The following is a 15,359-nucleotide window of genomic DNA, read 5'->3' on the forward strand; positions in this document are numbered from 1 at the left end:
ACGCGTATCTCCCAGCACCTGTGCGTACTCGTGTTTGTTCATATGTTGCATTTGCAAGCGTAACACGCGCACGCCTTTCCACCGATTGATCGTACGTGGTCTGCGCGCGAGAGTAAGCACGTTTGCGGTGAGCCTTAATTTAACGATCGCGAGAGCTTTGTGCGATAATAAAAATAGATCTCGTTTATTTTCGCTCGCGATGTAATCAATTCGTTGTGGGATAATTAGATAAATTTAAATTTCTTAATTAGTTACGCTCATTAGAGGACAACGTTAACGAGTTTCTGGAAAATTGGGAGAATAATTCGGGGACGAGGACCATGCTTCTCTCTAATCGAAAACGATGAATCAGGGGAGTGGCTATGTCGAAATTTTGCGTTAATACAAAGCTTATTTACTTTATACTCCTTCTATCGTTAATATCGATGCTAATATCACGATATAGGATTTGAAAATTGGAAAGAACTTTGAAAAATATGAATTAATTAATCTCAAAGCAAGATGTATACGTATGTATAGATCTATCGGGTATATTTTGTCGCTTGATTTTACTGTTATATAAATATGTTTAGTGTAGGATTTGGAAATTGAAAGGGCTATGAAAAATATGAGTTAATTAATACAAAAGGAATGTGCTGTATTGCTTCGTTTTATTAATTATTATTAATTTTAATGAAAATATTTTGATACGTGTACGTTTTGGGAAATTGAAAGGCCAGCGAAAGGTATGAATAAATTAATTCATATCAAAGATACGACAAGTATATTCTATTTGCAGTTTTTCTCGTTTCATCGGTATCAATCGAAAATTAGTAAAGTCAATGGAAAAAATTTTATTATTTAATATCGAAGAAAACAAAATGATATCTTTTATTTAATTTAAAAAATTCCTATCGATACCGATAATATCTCGATTAAGAACTTAGAAATGACAGAATAGATCATTAAAAAATACGATAATGATTTGATTAATATAAAAGGAAATGAAAGAGTGACGAACGTATCATTTGATTTTTCCATTATTTATTTCTATTCACAAATCCTCTCGTATCATCGATATCGTTAAAAATATTTTCATATATGATTTAAAAACGTGAAGGACAATGAAAAATCTTAATGACTTAATTAATATCACAGGAAAAAAAATGACAAACATACCATTTGATTCTTTTAGCATTTATTTCTATTCACAGACCCCATCCTATCATCGATATCACTAAAAATATTTAGATATAGGATCGTGAAAATGGGGGAAGGTCAATGAAAAATATGATTGAATGAATGAATGAATGAATGAATGAATGAATGAATGAATGAATGATTGATTGATTGATTGATTGATTGGATGAATGAATGGATGAATGATTGAATGAACGAATTAATGGATATAAAAGGAAAAAACAAAAAAAAAAGAAAAAAAAAGAAAAAAAAAAGAAAAAAATGACAAATATATATATATGTATATATATATATGAATATATATATATATATATGTATATATATATGAATATATATATATATATCGCTTGATTCTTCCATCGTTTATTTCTATTCACAGTCAATAAATTAAGACGTATCGTTGGAAATCATACGAGAACCGAGCGACATTGTAAAGAATTATATGAAAATCGCGAGCGAGCTTCGGTCGACGTTGCGATCAATCAATAAATACAAAATGAGCTCGTATAAAGTTAGCGGTTGACGCGCGCGACCACGAATCATCGCTACGTCGAAATCGTTCGTGATTACTCGTTGATTTTTCTTTTCTTTTCTTTAATTCTTTATTATCATCATCATCATCATCATCATTATCATCATCATAATCATCATAATCATCATCATTGTTATCATTATCATCATAATCATCATCGTCATCATCATCATTATCATCGTCATCATCGTCATCATTGTCATCATCATAATCATCGTCATCATCATTATCATCTTTTATGTACATACATCGGTCTGCCTCCTTCATTAATATCTCTTTCTCTATTTCATTCATTTTATTTCACTATCTCTTCGTTTTCTTTCAACTTGACGACAATAAATTGGACTAGATCGTTTGTTATTAATATTAATATTATTCTTATTATTATTATTTTTTTATCTTTATTTATTTATTTATTTATTTTTTTTTCTTCTTTTTATTAAGTATAACGTTCGCATTTTTTACTTTTTCTCTCTTACACACGGGCGGCCAACTTGTTCGTTATGTCTGTCATTCTCTTCTATCCGTTTTCTCCCCCTTCTAACACCCACTCTCCATATATCGATTATTATAAAAAACGTCCAAACTTTCTATTCCTTATCTAATCAACGATAAACACTAATATCTCTGTCTCTTTTCTCTCATTCGTCCTATAAATCCGCTTCGAAATTTTTCATCGTAAATACTTTTGCGTTTTATTTCGTTTATTCGTTATTTTTTCCGAGTGTGTATATATATATATATACACATATATACATATACACACATATATATACTCGTACGAAAATGTGAACGACGAAAATAGTGAACTATTTAATACGAGATATATGGAGTAAGCTTCTCGTTACGAGTATAGATCACTCTTTCGCGATTTTTTGTTTCGCGAAACTCCTTTATTCATGATATAATTCTCGAATTATTCGAGATCTTAAACGATTTCAAAATACGATATCTCTTTCGACGGAGCTCGAAACTGCGAACTGTGATCCGTACACGTCATTGTCCAAGCCAGATGTAAAAGGATTTATTGCGCTCTCGGTATTGATGCACGCAATCGCAATCCCAATCGCAATCGCAATTGCAGCTTGCGTGCTAATAAATCAATCTTCAAAATCGTAGAAGTAACTCGTGTCGATTGTGATGTGTGTATATATATATATATATATATATATATATATATATATATATATATATATATATATATATATATACACCTTTATATATATATACATATATATATACATATATACATCTAAGTACGAGGGTGGTGGGGATGATAGTGATGATGGTTTTTAATCGATCCTTGATTTTTGTTTAAGGACATTACGCAAATACCTTTTTAAAACTATTTTCTTTCTTTCTTGCTTTCATTCTTTTTTTTTTTTAATTATTTTTCCTTCGATCTTTGTTTTCCAGCGCGTTCAGAAATATTCGCGTTTTCTAAATTTCTACAGATAATACGTCTATAGATGTCGATGGGAAGGATGAACATGCATCGTTGACCACTTACGTTTTATTCCATGGTTTCGAAACTTTTGTGATTTTCGACGATGTATTTACCTCCCCCCCTGAATATGTGTGTGTGTGCGTGTGCGTGTGTCTCTTTCTTTCTCTCTCTCTCTCTCTCTTTTTTCTTTCTTGTTTTTTCTTTTTCTTTTATTTATTTATTTTTTTTTAATTATTCGCTCAAAAAGGTGGGGGAGGGGACAGATTGATCTCGTGTATATGTACAAATTTATGTGTGTGTGTTTGTGTCTGTGTGTATAGGTCCGTCGTCGATATATATACATACATACATACATACATACATATATATATATATATATCTTCTTAAATATATAAAATTATTTCGCGTATATATAATAATCGACTCTCTCATTCGACTTTTCTTTTCTTTTCTTCTTTATTCTTCCTAATCTGATTTTTTATTTTGTTTTTTTTTTTTTTTTTACTTTGTTTACTTATCATTCTCTTATCTCGCTCGTTCTCGTGTAATTCTTTCTTTCTTTCTTTCTTCCTTCCTTCCTTTCTTTCAATCTTAAGCATTCATTCTTTAACATCACCATCCATGATTTTACACTATACAAAAGATTTACATAAGATCCAACGTTATAATATATCGTCTATGTATATAATAGTCTACCTTTTAAGTTTTGGCAAAGATCAATACAAAACATCGTTAGGTCTCTACGCTTAATAATATATACAAAATCTTTGTAACTTTCAATATTTTTCGTGGTGCGGCGCCAATATACACATGTACAAGGGACCATCGCGTCGAAGGTACCAAAGGGTTAACATCGGCCGATGGTCGAAGGATTGTCGATCGTAAGAAATAGTACGTATAATATTGTGAATAATTAAACGGCGATGTGTAGCGTAAATCGAGAAAAAAAATTCATTCATTTCTTTTCTTATCTTATTAATTGTTTTTTCTTCTTTGCTTTTCTTTTTTCTTCTCTTTTCATCGTATCGCATTCTCAAAACACTTGATTTCTCATCGGACTATTTCGGAATCGAAAACGTGCAGTCCCTCTTTTTTTTTTCTTTGCTTTTTATTAATTTCGTTCGTTCGTTCGTTCAGTTTTCTTTCTTTTTTCTTTTTTGGTTTTTGTTTTCCTCTTTTTCTCTACAAGTTCGAAAACGTAAAATTTGCTATCGGAAGAGTGAATGGATTTTTCTTGGCAGACCGGAGATTGAAAGATTTTTATTTTTATTTTTATCTTTATTATTATTATTATTATTATTATTATTATTATTATTATTATTATTATTATTATTATTATTATTATTATTATCATTAATATTTTATTATTATTATTATTATTATTATTATTATTATTATTATTATTATTATTATTATTATTATTATTATTTTCTTTTTTTTCTTTTTTCCCCCTTTTCTTTTCTTTTCGTTACTTTTTTATTTCTTCGTTCAAAGCGCTGCTGCTGTGCTCGCGAGAAATGTTTGTCCATTTCAAATACAAAACTCATTTTTAGTCGAGACAAATCGTCAAGATATACGACGTATACGAAACAGAAGAGGTCGCCACGTCTAGGAGAAGTTTTCTATAAATTTGCACTCTCATGTCACGTTCGTGACATTTATTAACAATATTCTATAGAATACGAAAAAATTATCGTTCGAATCAGTCCATCATCAGATATCGTTATTAGATATCGAAACGTATTTTGTACCCGTTTTCTGTTCTTTTTCTTTTTTCTTTTTTTTTTTAAATTTTTTTTTTCATTCTCGTTGTCTGCAGTTCTTTATAATATTGTTAATTTAGTCACAAAGGTGATAAGATTGCTCGTATTATTCATTCGGAAATCATTTCTATCTACTTATTCGTTAAATCGATCCGTATATTGCTACCGTATCACATAATGTTTGTTTATTGTTACACGACCGTCGTTCGCCGCGTAAGATTATTTTCTCGGTCTAAGAGCAACGCCATAAATCGGAGTATTCTTACGATATCGTACGCTGGCCGGCAGTGAGATATATGTATAATGTCTATATATATATATATGTGTGTGTGTCTGTATATATATATATATCTTTCTCTTTGTTTTCTTTTTCTTGCTGCATGCCCTCAAGTATATACGTACGTTTGAAGTCGGCACAAGGCAATACAAATATATTGGCGAAAATGGTAAAGGCTATCGAGGGAATGCTCGTACATAACTCGAGTTCCTACGTATCTTTTATCGTTGAAGAGAATCTCGTTAAGTCCTTTTGTATGTGCTTTTCGAAAGATTCTCGATAGGCGTATCGTCGCACGATGAAAATTCGGATTTAAGAAGTTTCACGTTGTCATCGATGTGTGTACGTGTGTATATATATATATACATACATACATATATACATAATATGTATATGTATATATGTATATCAAGTATAATTCCGTGTTGTCTAGAAATATTCTCGAAGGATAGAACGGCGACGAAGAAAGTTGGAAAATATCGCTATAGCAATGGTCTCGACTGAAACGAAAGAATGTTAAAGGTTCGATCCTCCCTCTCCTTTTTTTAACCTTTTGTTCTTCTTATCGATATATATATAATATATATCTAACTCGATTCGAGCGGAAAGTATACTTAAAAGAAGCAGCCAAAAGGAGCAAGTTCATTCGTCCGTTCGAGTATTATTCTCACGTCTGGCTTGTAAAGCTATTTTATTTCTCCGGAGAAGCGTTAAAAGGTTCCTTCGAATAATTTTCTTGAAAGATTTCCATCGGATTATTTCAAGGTCGATGCCATTTAAGCGAATAATTTCGCCATTTCTCGTCTATAACTCACGGATATTCGGAGCTAGCGTTTCCTTGTGTCTTGGCGGCTGTTTGAGTGGTAGCCGGTGTTCTCGTGAAATTACCGAATTGATTTTTGGTAGGTGAAACCGATGTTTGGGAGGGTCCGGTACCGGTAGCTAACGATTTGTCTCTTGGTGGAGGTGCCGAGCTAATGCTAGACGAACTTACGCCAGAATCGCTTGATTTCTCGCTTAAACAACCGCGTTGACTCAAAGCCGTGGCTACGTCACGAGCAGCTTCGAGTCCAAGATCGGTGTTACCACCGACAACGTATTTGACCATACCAAGCTTTTGATTACCTTCGCATGCTTCCTCGATCACAACAGTTTCTCCAAAATTACTTCTCTTTCCTATTGCTCTAGCGCTACCGCCGCGTAACAAAGGAGATTTATCGAATTGTCCTTCCTTTTGCGTTAAAAGCGATCCACCGATAGGTATATTAGGATGAAAGTCATCCTTAACGTCTGTCAATGCATTACCCTCGCCGGTAACGTTGCCAGCTGCTATCTTACTTTGAGCACTACTGTCGAGATTATTCTCTCTGGATATCTTAGTCGCCATCGATGATTCAGGACTGACGTTTCGACGACTCGTTGGATTTTTATGCGCATCGTAGCAACCAGAATCCCTTGGGAATTGACGTCGATTGAAGGGAGAACAATGACCGGACGTTTGTCCAGAATGAAGAACTAATCTGCTAACCTCGTCTCCTTCCGAACTCGACGCTAGATCTCCTTCGCTACCAGCTGTTAAAGAAAGCAAATATCAAAGGATTATTGTGATTTAAGTTTATACCGGGAACTTATATACTTTCGAAAACTCGGCGGAGATATCACGAAGATATCTGGCAAACGCTTTCGAGATTATGCGAGGAACAGGAAGGTGCTCGTTGATCGTTTTACTTACACTGAAGGTCGTGCAATAGTTGTACGGCCGTAAGTATCTTGGCACGGTGCTCCGGCTGATGTATACTCAAATAATCGAGATCCGCTGGCTCTATTTCCCTGAACAGCTCCAAATCCTCGTAACCGTTCAGCACGAAAACGGAAATGTGTTCCTGCACGAACGTAAGGTAGTTTACCACGTTAGTTGCCTTTTCATCGTTATCCCTAGCTTATTGGATCGCTCTTCGTGGCTTTAGTATTTGGAATTCAACGATATAGAGAGAGAAAAAGAAAGAAAGAGAAAGAGGAGTAGACGGATAGAAAAGAATACATGGAAAAAGTCGAACGATAGATAACTTGCTTGTTAGAGAAATATGCTTGGGTCGATACGAAGGATAACGAAAAAAAAAAAAAAAGAATAGAAAAAGAACACGCTAAGCTACTACCAGTGTTACTACTGTTGCTACTACTATTACTATTACTAGCCGATTTCTTTCTACCGTATTCGAAATGATACAAAAGATAAGCCGTTTTATTTGCATCGTCAGAAATGTCGAAGAAGACATCGCTTTTTACCTGAAGATTCATTCTTTGCAAGAGCTCTTGAACCGATCCGGGCTTTTGCCTGTATCTCTGACCCCACTTGCTACTACGTTCCGAGTCACCGCGTCTTGGTACTCGGTCGTTCAGTATCTCTACGTTGATGAATTTGAAGTGTCCTATCCTGTTGTGAACGACACCTTTCCAAAGACCACTTTTGTTCATCTGTACCACGTCGATGATGTCACCTTTCTAAATAATAAAAATAATAGAAAAAGATCCATAACGAATTATCCCGTTGAAAATGAAGACTAAGATCAAGGATTTTTTTTTAAATTGCTAACGTTATAATATTTGCTAAAAAAAAAAAAAAAGAGAGAGAGAGAGAAAAAGATATGAAAAGGAAAAAAAAGGAAGAAAAAACTTGGAAAGAAAACAACCTAATAAAAGGTCATTCGTTGCGAAGAAACAAGTAGGTTCTAGCATGGTTTCTACTTTATGGTAATTCTCTATCGTTGAAGGACTTCCGTAGAAACGAACCTTAAATTTGAGCGCGTCCTTATCGTAAGGACTAGGTGTGTAATCGACCAAGGCTCTCGCCCTGCAAAGTACAGGGCCGATGGACGTCGGGCTTATGGCGTCTCTTTCTTCGCACGATATCGAGCTGTGATTACTTCCCGCTCGTACCAAAGCTTGCGTGCTAGAACCACTTCCGCTCGGAAGACTCTCGACGCTACTGGCGCTACAAGGAAAGGCCTCGGAGGACGCTCGATCCTGGCGAAGCCTTGAGATCTTCGTTTGTACGTCGTGTCTGAGATTTCTTGCACGTCCACCTACCCCAGTTTTAGTTTCTTCGTCCAATAGAGCACTCGCCTCCGACTAGAAATATCGATAATCGATCTTTTTTTTTTCTTCTTCGTTTTCTTTTTTACATTTTGTATTTTACCCCTTTTTTCTTTTTTCTTTTTTCTTTTCTATTCTTTTCTATTCTTTTCTACGTTTCTTTCTTTTTGTTTTATTTTATTTTGTTTTATTTTATTCTATTATTTTTTTTTTCTATATAACAGTCCGTACGGGTTACGAGATATTTCGTATTAGCTGTTTATTGATTATGAGTAATTATTATTTATTTTAGCGATAAGTGATAACTTTTATATCGGATTTTCGTGAATTATTTAATTCGTGGAAATATTTAAATATAATATTAATAGTGATAAATCAGTTAAATTAATGTTTCAAGGAAATATTTCTAGATGCGATTTATAGGTAAGACGAAAAATGACGATGATTAAATTATTCGATATTTATGAAGATGAACTTTGTGACGTTTCACTTTATTTAATAGAACGTTTAACCCTTTGCAACCTAGCCAATTTTGTAATAGGTACCTACCAGTAACTATAAGATTCCTGTCTTGGAGTCTTGTAGTTCTTGTAGTTCTTAAGTCCTCTACACTTAAGTGTATAGGAGTAAAAGACTTAATCGTACTTTATATTACTTTATATTATGAATGTCGCCGTAACGACGCCTATAGAGTGCAAAGGGTTAAGTATCATATTCTAAAACAATTTTAATACTGTAAAATTGATATAATTAGTATATATTTTAATTAGAGAATATTTCTCGACTTGTAATATTTTACACGACGACGACAACTGACAGATGTAATAATAAAAATATTACAAAAAAGAAAAAAAGAAATGAACAAATAAAAAAAAAATAAAAAAAAAAAAGAAATAGAATAACCGAGATTACCTTAGACAGGATTAATAATAAAATGTTTTAATCTCGAACGTATTAACACGTTGGATGTTTAATCGATTTTGCAACAAAATCGATATATTTTTCTATCTTTCATAGCTCATATATATATATATACATATATATTTATATTTATTATATTAACTTATTATTTAAATATAACGAAAGACAAATCTTATAAACGTGTTTAATTTGCTGAAAAAGAAAGAGTGCCAGACGACGTAGGAGTGACATTTACGGCATTCAATCTGTTAATATTTCAAATAGCGATGTCGAAGCCATTGCTTCTCGGGACAAAAGACGATGCGATGGGATCGATCGATCATTCTCGCACACGCACACACGCGTAGTATAGTAATTTAGTCCTGTCATTTTCCCGTCTATGTTTAACACCTACGTTTAATCTATGTTTAACATCTGTAAAGTTAGCATCGTAAAGTCGATGCGGGGATGTAATTAAAACTTATTTATCATGTTATTAAAATTTCACCGAAGGGGACTCGATTAGCACTTAGAACTCTGAACTATTTAAAGGAATAAACGAAAAGAGATGTTAACTTTACAGAGATCTTTATGATAATTCCTATAGCTCGATCGTAGTGTCTCTAGGAATAGGAAATTTTATAAACATGCGATGATGTTCTGAATATGAAGGATAGAAGGAGAAAGAGAGAGAGGGAGAGAGAGAGAGAGAGAGAGAGAGAGAAATAAAGAGAGAAAGAGAGACGGTGGTATCATAGAAGAGACTCGAGCTTTGTCGGCAAAGAGCTCGAAACGATAACGTTGCCATGCTGTGGTGGAACAGACAGCACGTGTTGTGAATGTATATGTCGTGATATGACGTTCGTATTTTCGTACAGAGAAGAGAAATATACATATATCATCATGCTGCGTGTGGTGGGAAATATATTTTGGTCTAAATGCTAGACGAGGTAGGGAAAGAGAGAGAGGAAGGAAGGAAGGAAGGAAGGAAGGAAGGAAGCAAAAGAAAAAAAAAAAGAAAAAAGAAAAAGAAAAAGAAAAGGAAAAGAAAATGAAAATGGACGAGTGTAGGAATATATTTGATTTTACGGGAAAGATTCTACATATATGTACCTAAAAACAAACGTGCTTTGCGTATCGTGCATATATATATATATATATATATATATATATATATAATATATATATACATATATATAAAATAAATATTCCCAGGGATTTTCGGATAGGATGAACACGTTCGGAGAAACACGAACGAAATTTATATGTGCAAATGAAGAAAGGTTAAGCGAGGATATATATATGTGTGTGTATATATATATATATAAGAAGGATAGGATATATAACACATAGACAGATGTAGATTATAGTGATAGAGAGAAAGGAAATACCGAAGCGTGGTGATCGGACATGCTTTTCTCGATCGAGATAAAGATCGAGGGAATGAACGAACGAACGAACGAACGAACGAACGAACGAACGAACGAACGAACGAACGAACGAACGAACGAACGAACGAACGAACGAACGAAAGAACGAAATAACGAACGAATGAATGAACGAGCAACGAAGAGAAACTTTATCCGTTCCCTTCATTATATAGCATGCAGAAACAATTTTATCGAGCAAGCAAACACAACGAACGGCTTCGTACGAGTGATATCGGGCCCATAAAGCGAAAAGATCGTGAATAGGATGTCTGTTATATGTCACGTACTGTGTGTGTAGCGGCGGAGTGTTGGTTCTCAAGCTCTTCTTGTTCCTCGTAGTCGCTGCTCTGGCTCGGCGAAAGTCCCTCCTCCCCGCTACTCCGGCTCTAAAACGTTGATACTCGCAGAGACTCTTCTAATCACGCAGTATACGAAGGTGGAAATACGGGAGAGAGAGAGAGAGATGGGGTAGGACGAATGGGAGTGTGAGAGAACGATTTAAATGTAGATATATATCGTACATGCATAGTACATAGATACATAGAAAAAAAAGGTGGATCGCGTAATCTTTTGATTCATCCTAATTATCTCTAATCGTTAATGAAACATTTATCTTTGTGTACGTTGTGAATAATTACTCCAGAGAGATTTACATTCCCAGGATGATTATTTATACGAATGTAGATCTCTTTTCTGGAAAGTAATTATTGTTCAAAGACAGTGAAAGAATCGTGAAATCGTTTCATTATTAATTAGGAATAATCAGGACGATCGAACGTCTTTATACGTAGTCAGGAATTATTTATTAATGATATTATTAAGAGAACGGAATGCTGAATATATCGATTTTCAACTGCGATAATAACATAGAAGATACCTTTATTAGCGGGAGGAACTTCGCTCGAGACGCGAGAAGTGATTTTGATAAAAGGGATGAATTGTTTGTTCCTAATGCTAATAGTTTATGTTAGATTATTATAATTATATAGAAATTTGGTAACTATGATTACTAATGAAGGAAATAGAGATAGATAGATAGATAGATAGATAGATAGATAGATAGATAGATAGATAGATAGATAGATAAAGAGAGAAAGGGAGAGAGATAGTTATTTATCAATGTTCCCTATATCAGACAACAGATTAGAGAATATCCATGAATGATTCATTAGAAATGATTTGATGAGAGTATCAGAATGCAAGTTTAATCGGAATACGTAGTTAAATAATTAGTAACAGTCAATGTTAACGAGGTATGCGGTTTCGAGAGCATGCTAGCCTGAAACGTAACCATAGGAGGAGAGACGATTAGTGTAAACGTCGAAGGAAATCGGAAGGCACGATGTCTGTGAGCCGGACGTTTCTAGGTGCTGACCAGGCACCGGAAGCCAATCTTCTCTGTATTCCTGTCTTGCTCTCTCACACTATTACTACCACTACTAGTCGGACTCGTTCGATCGTCTCGAGGCTCGCACTCAACACGTCCGAGTTAAATGAATCATCTCGCGTGACGTATACCTGTGGGAAATGTCTTCTCTCTGCGTATCCGTGTGGTTGGTTGGTAGCTGTTGTATGTTTAGCGGGGAATGGAGCGTAAGCAAAAGGGAGGAATGACGATAGAGAATAACTAAAATATCGTGTACACATACACACACATATGTATGTACATATACATATATATTGTGTGTGTGTATATATATATCATATCGTTTAAGTGTGGATGTGAGCTTACAGTAATAGATGTGTATATAGTTAATTAGTCAGTCTACTCTACTTGTTTATAAGCCTTCCCCTATTTCATCTCTAGAGTCGTCGATGTGTCTCTGTGTGTGTGTGTGTGTGTGTGTGTGTGTGTGTTTGTATGTGTTAAAGTATAAGGAAGAAAGAAAAAGAAAAAGGAATTGGCAAACGTTATTTTTCATTCGTATATAGTTCTCTTTTTGTACTATTTAATAAGTTCTACTTGGTAGTAATTAAAGGATTATTATATCGAACATCCTACGTAGAGTATATACATGTATATACTCAGTACGATTATCATTCCTATCATTCGTTTGAAGGGAAAATCATATTAGTAAATTAGAGTTATTATGAGCTTACTTGAACGTCACTGCTCGCGTAATCTCCACTCTCTCGTGAAGCCCTGGAGTGCGTTAAAGGTATAATCGTGGGTGGATTGTTATGTCCTTGAGGTACGATCAATCCTCGCATCGTCGAAGCTGCTCCTTTGGAACGTTCACGTGGTAGACTGATGTCACCGGCTGTTCTCAAGGAAATCACTCCTTCGCCTCTATTTTCGGGTCTTGGATTCAATGTAAAGCATACTCTGTAATTAGATTATTACCATTATTCCATAGTTCAAAGGTTACGTCGTTAAGAACTAAATGGCATCGTGTAAATATGTTTCATTCTCTAATCATTCGAAGAGAAAGATTATACATGTCCCTTAACGTAAGTTGTATATCTTCTTGTATTTTTTTTTTTTTTGTTAGAATATTTCTCGTGAGAACATTTTTCAAAAGTATTTCAAAACCAACAATATCGGTAACAGAGCAAGACCAAAATATTTTCGACTTCGAAACTGTCATCGTTTCTATCGTGGATTACCTTCCATTTTGAATGGTAGCCGTAGGCACGGGACCTCCACTGGCTCCCATAAGAAAATCATCGGGGTCCGATTCGTATGGTGGTTCATCGTACCAATGTTGACCCCCTAAACCACCACCTAAACCACCGGTACCTCCACATCGCGCATCTTCGTCGTACATGTAGGTGTCATCTGTAGAATATATTTGATCGAGTTTCAAGATCCAATTCGATAACCTAATCCATCAATGATTCTTGTTGTACTTACCTCCTGTGACCTGACCACGTCCATCTCGTCCTAACTGCATCAAACCATGTCTGATATCTCTCAATATCTATAAAAAAGAAATGTTATATGATATATAATGATGAATATTTAATATTTGCTGATTCTCAATTTCAAATTCCTTTTTTTTATGTTCAATCATTATTTTATAATTTTACAATTTTTCCAACTTTCAATTCTTTCTTCTTATTTTTTGATTTCTTTTTCTTTTTATATATTTTACGTATTTGTTTATTTGTTTATTTATTTATTATTTTTTTTAGGATAATTGATACTGACCTCTTCGTGTTCTTTGTGAAATCGTTCTTTTTGCCTCAATGCTTCTTGAACCTTCAACTGTAAGAAGAAAAAAAAAGATATAAAAAAATAATTTTCGAAAGGATTTAGTTCTCCAATAGTAATCCGCTATATTAAAATTGCATTGAAGAACTTACCCTATTTATAGTCTCTTCAAAGCTATTTGGCTGACCTCCATTCATTTGCAAATACCTCAGTCGGTCGTAATCTCGCGGGTCTACCATCGAACGTAATATCGTGTGACCCATATCTGGTCCTGGACCTAATCCACTCTGAAGGACGCTGTCCGGCGTATCGACCTGCGATTGACGTACGAAAAATTAAATTCCCTTCGGTATTTTATATCCGGAAATTATTAAGCTCTGTCCTTTAGAATTTTCCTTAAAATCGTGTTTATCAAACGCGTATGGATTTCTATAACGAAATACGAAATACGAAATACGACAATGTCGGACCACGTATGGGATTTAATGAAACCACGTGGGCCATAGAATACGCTAAACAAATTAAAGCCGTTTGTTTACCTCTCTCCAATCCGGGATTTCACCGCAAGCGTGTGAACGTCCACTAAGTCTGAATAATACCGAAAGAGTGGTAGGAGGAAGAGTGCAAAGAATTTGCTTAATCTCCTGTTATTTATTTCTCTTTTTCTTTTCAGCGGTGATATAAAGGAAAAAAGAGAAAGAAAAGGAAAAGAACAGAAAAGAAAAGAAAAGAAAAGGAAAAAAAAAGAAACGAAAAAGATTAAAAAGAACAACAATATGTAAAAAACGATATGCTGCATTTTGCAAGCGACATTACTTTATATATCCGTTGTTGGAAAATAATGGGAAAGAAAAAGGACAATTAGTTTTAATGAAAAATAATATATTAGTTTGATATTCTTACGTAGTTATAGGTAACACGCAAGGTCATGTGTTCTCTCGTTTAAAATAGGGTTGCACGTTTATGTTATCGTTATATTTCTACTCGATGCAAATAGAAGCGGCAAAGAAAGTCGAGGGCGTTGAGAAAAGAGCTATAGCTCTCGTCAAAATGTTTTACGCGGTATGGAAGGCGTATGTCATAGGTGTTCCACGAGGTGATCATATTTCATGCAAATTTCGTGACCTCTCTTCTTCCCCCTGTTCTTCCGTAAGTAGCTTAGATACCGACTTCGACGTTTTCCCGTCACGCGGACATCTAACCCTTGAAAAATATACGCGAGATATTTTTACCCTTTCAAACGCATTTTTTCTTTTCTCTTTTTTCCCTTTTTGTTCCTCTTTTCTCTCTCTCTCTCTCTCTTTCTTTATTTTTTTCTTTTTTGTAAAATTTATAGAGAAAGATTATTCGCATGGAGAGATAAAAAGAAAAAAAAAAAAGAGAGCGATGAACGAAAGAAAGAAAGAGAAAGAAAATAAAAATAAAAAGAAATTAAAAATAACAAGAGTAAAAAACAAAAAATGGTCGGAGAACTCATGGATATTAAAGTCCTTGAATATATCCATAGTTATATCTGGTGAATAAATCAGACAATAGGATTAATATTATTCGACGATCGGATTACACTTCACCCTCTCTCTCTTT

General features: G+C 34.3%; 1 protein-coding gene across 3 annotated transcripts in view; it reads right to left on the reverse strand.

Moving 5' to 3' along the window:
* Nucleotides 1-1,160: 1,160 nt before the first annotated feature.
* The window catches only part of LOC127069417 (SAM and SH3 domain-containing protein 1-like), a 207,431-nt gene continuing 193,232 nt past the window's right edge, over nt 1,161-15,359 (reverse strand). For 2 of the 3 annotated variants that reach the window (XM_051006426.1, XM_051006428.1), the window contains 10 exons: nt 13,928-14,089; nt 13,773-13,829; nt 13,476-13,542; nt 13,229-13,400; nt 12,722-12,947; nt 10,909-11,007; nt 7,989-8,327; nt 7,485-7,700; nt 6,931-7,081; nt 1,161-6,770 (listed from right to left, as the gene is read on the reverse strand). In XM_051006426.1, coding sequence (XP_050862383.1) covers nt 6,010-6,770; nt 6,931-7,081; nt 7,485-7,700; nt 7,989-8,327; nt 10,909-11,007; nt 12,722-12,947; nt 13,229-13,400; nt 13,476-13,542; nt 13,773-13,829; nt 13,928-14,089 — 2,250 coding nt within the window. In that variant the 3' untranslated portion in view covers nt 1,161-6,009. The remainder of the gene's footprint in view (nt 6,771-6,930; nt 7,082-7,484; nt 7,701-7,988; nt 8,328-10,908; nt 11,008-12,721; nt 12,948-13,228; nt 13,401-13,475; nt 13,543-13,772; nt 13,830-13,927; nt 14,090-15,359) is intronic. The other variant, XM_051006427.1, reaches the window with a different exon arrangement.

Source organism: Vespula vulgaris, chromosome 15, assembly GCF_905475345.1.
Source record: "Vespula vulgaris chromosome 15, iyVesVulg1.1, whole genome shotgun sequence".
NCBI lineage: Eukaryota > Metazoa > Arthropoda > Insecta > Hymenoptera > Vespidae > Vespula > Vespula vulgaris.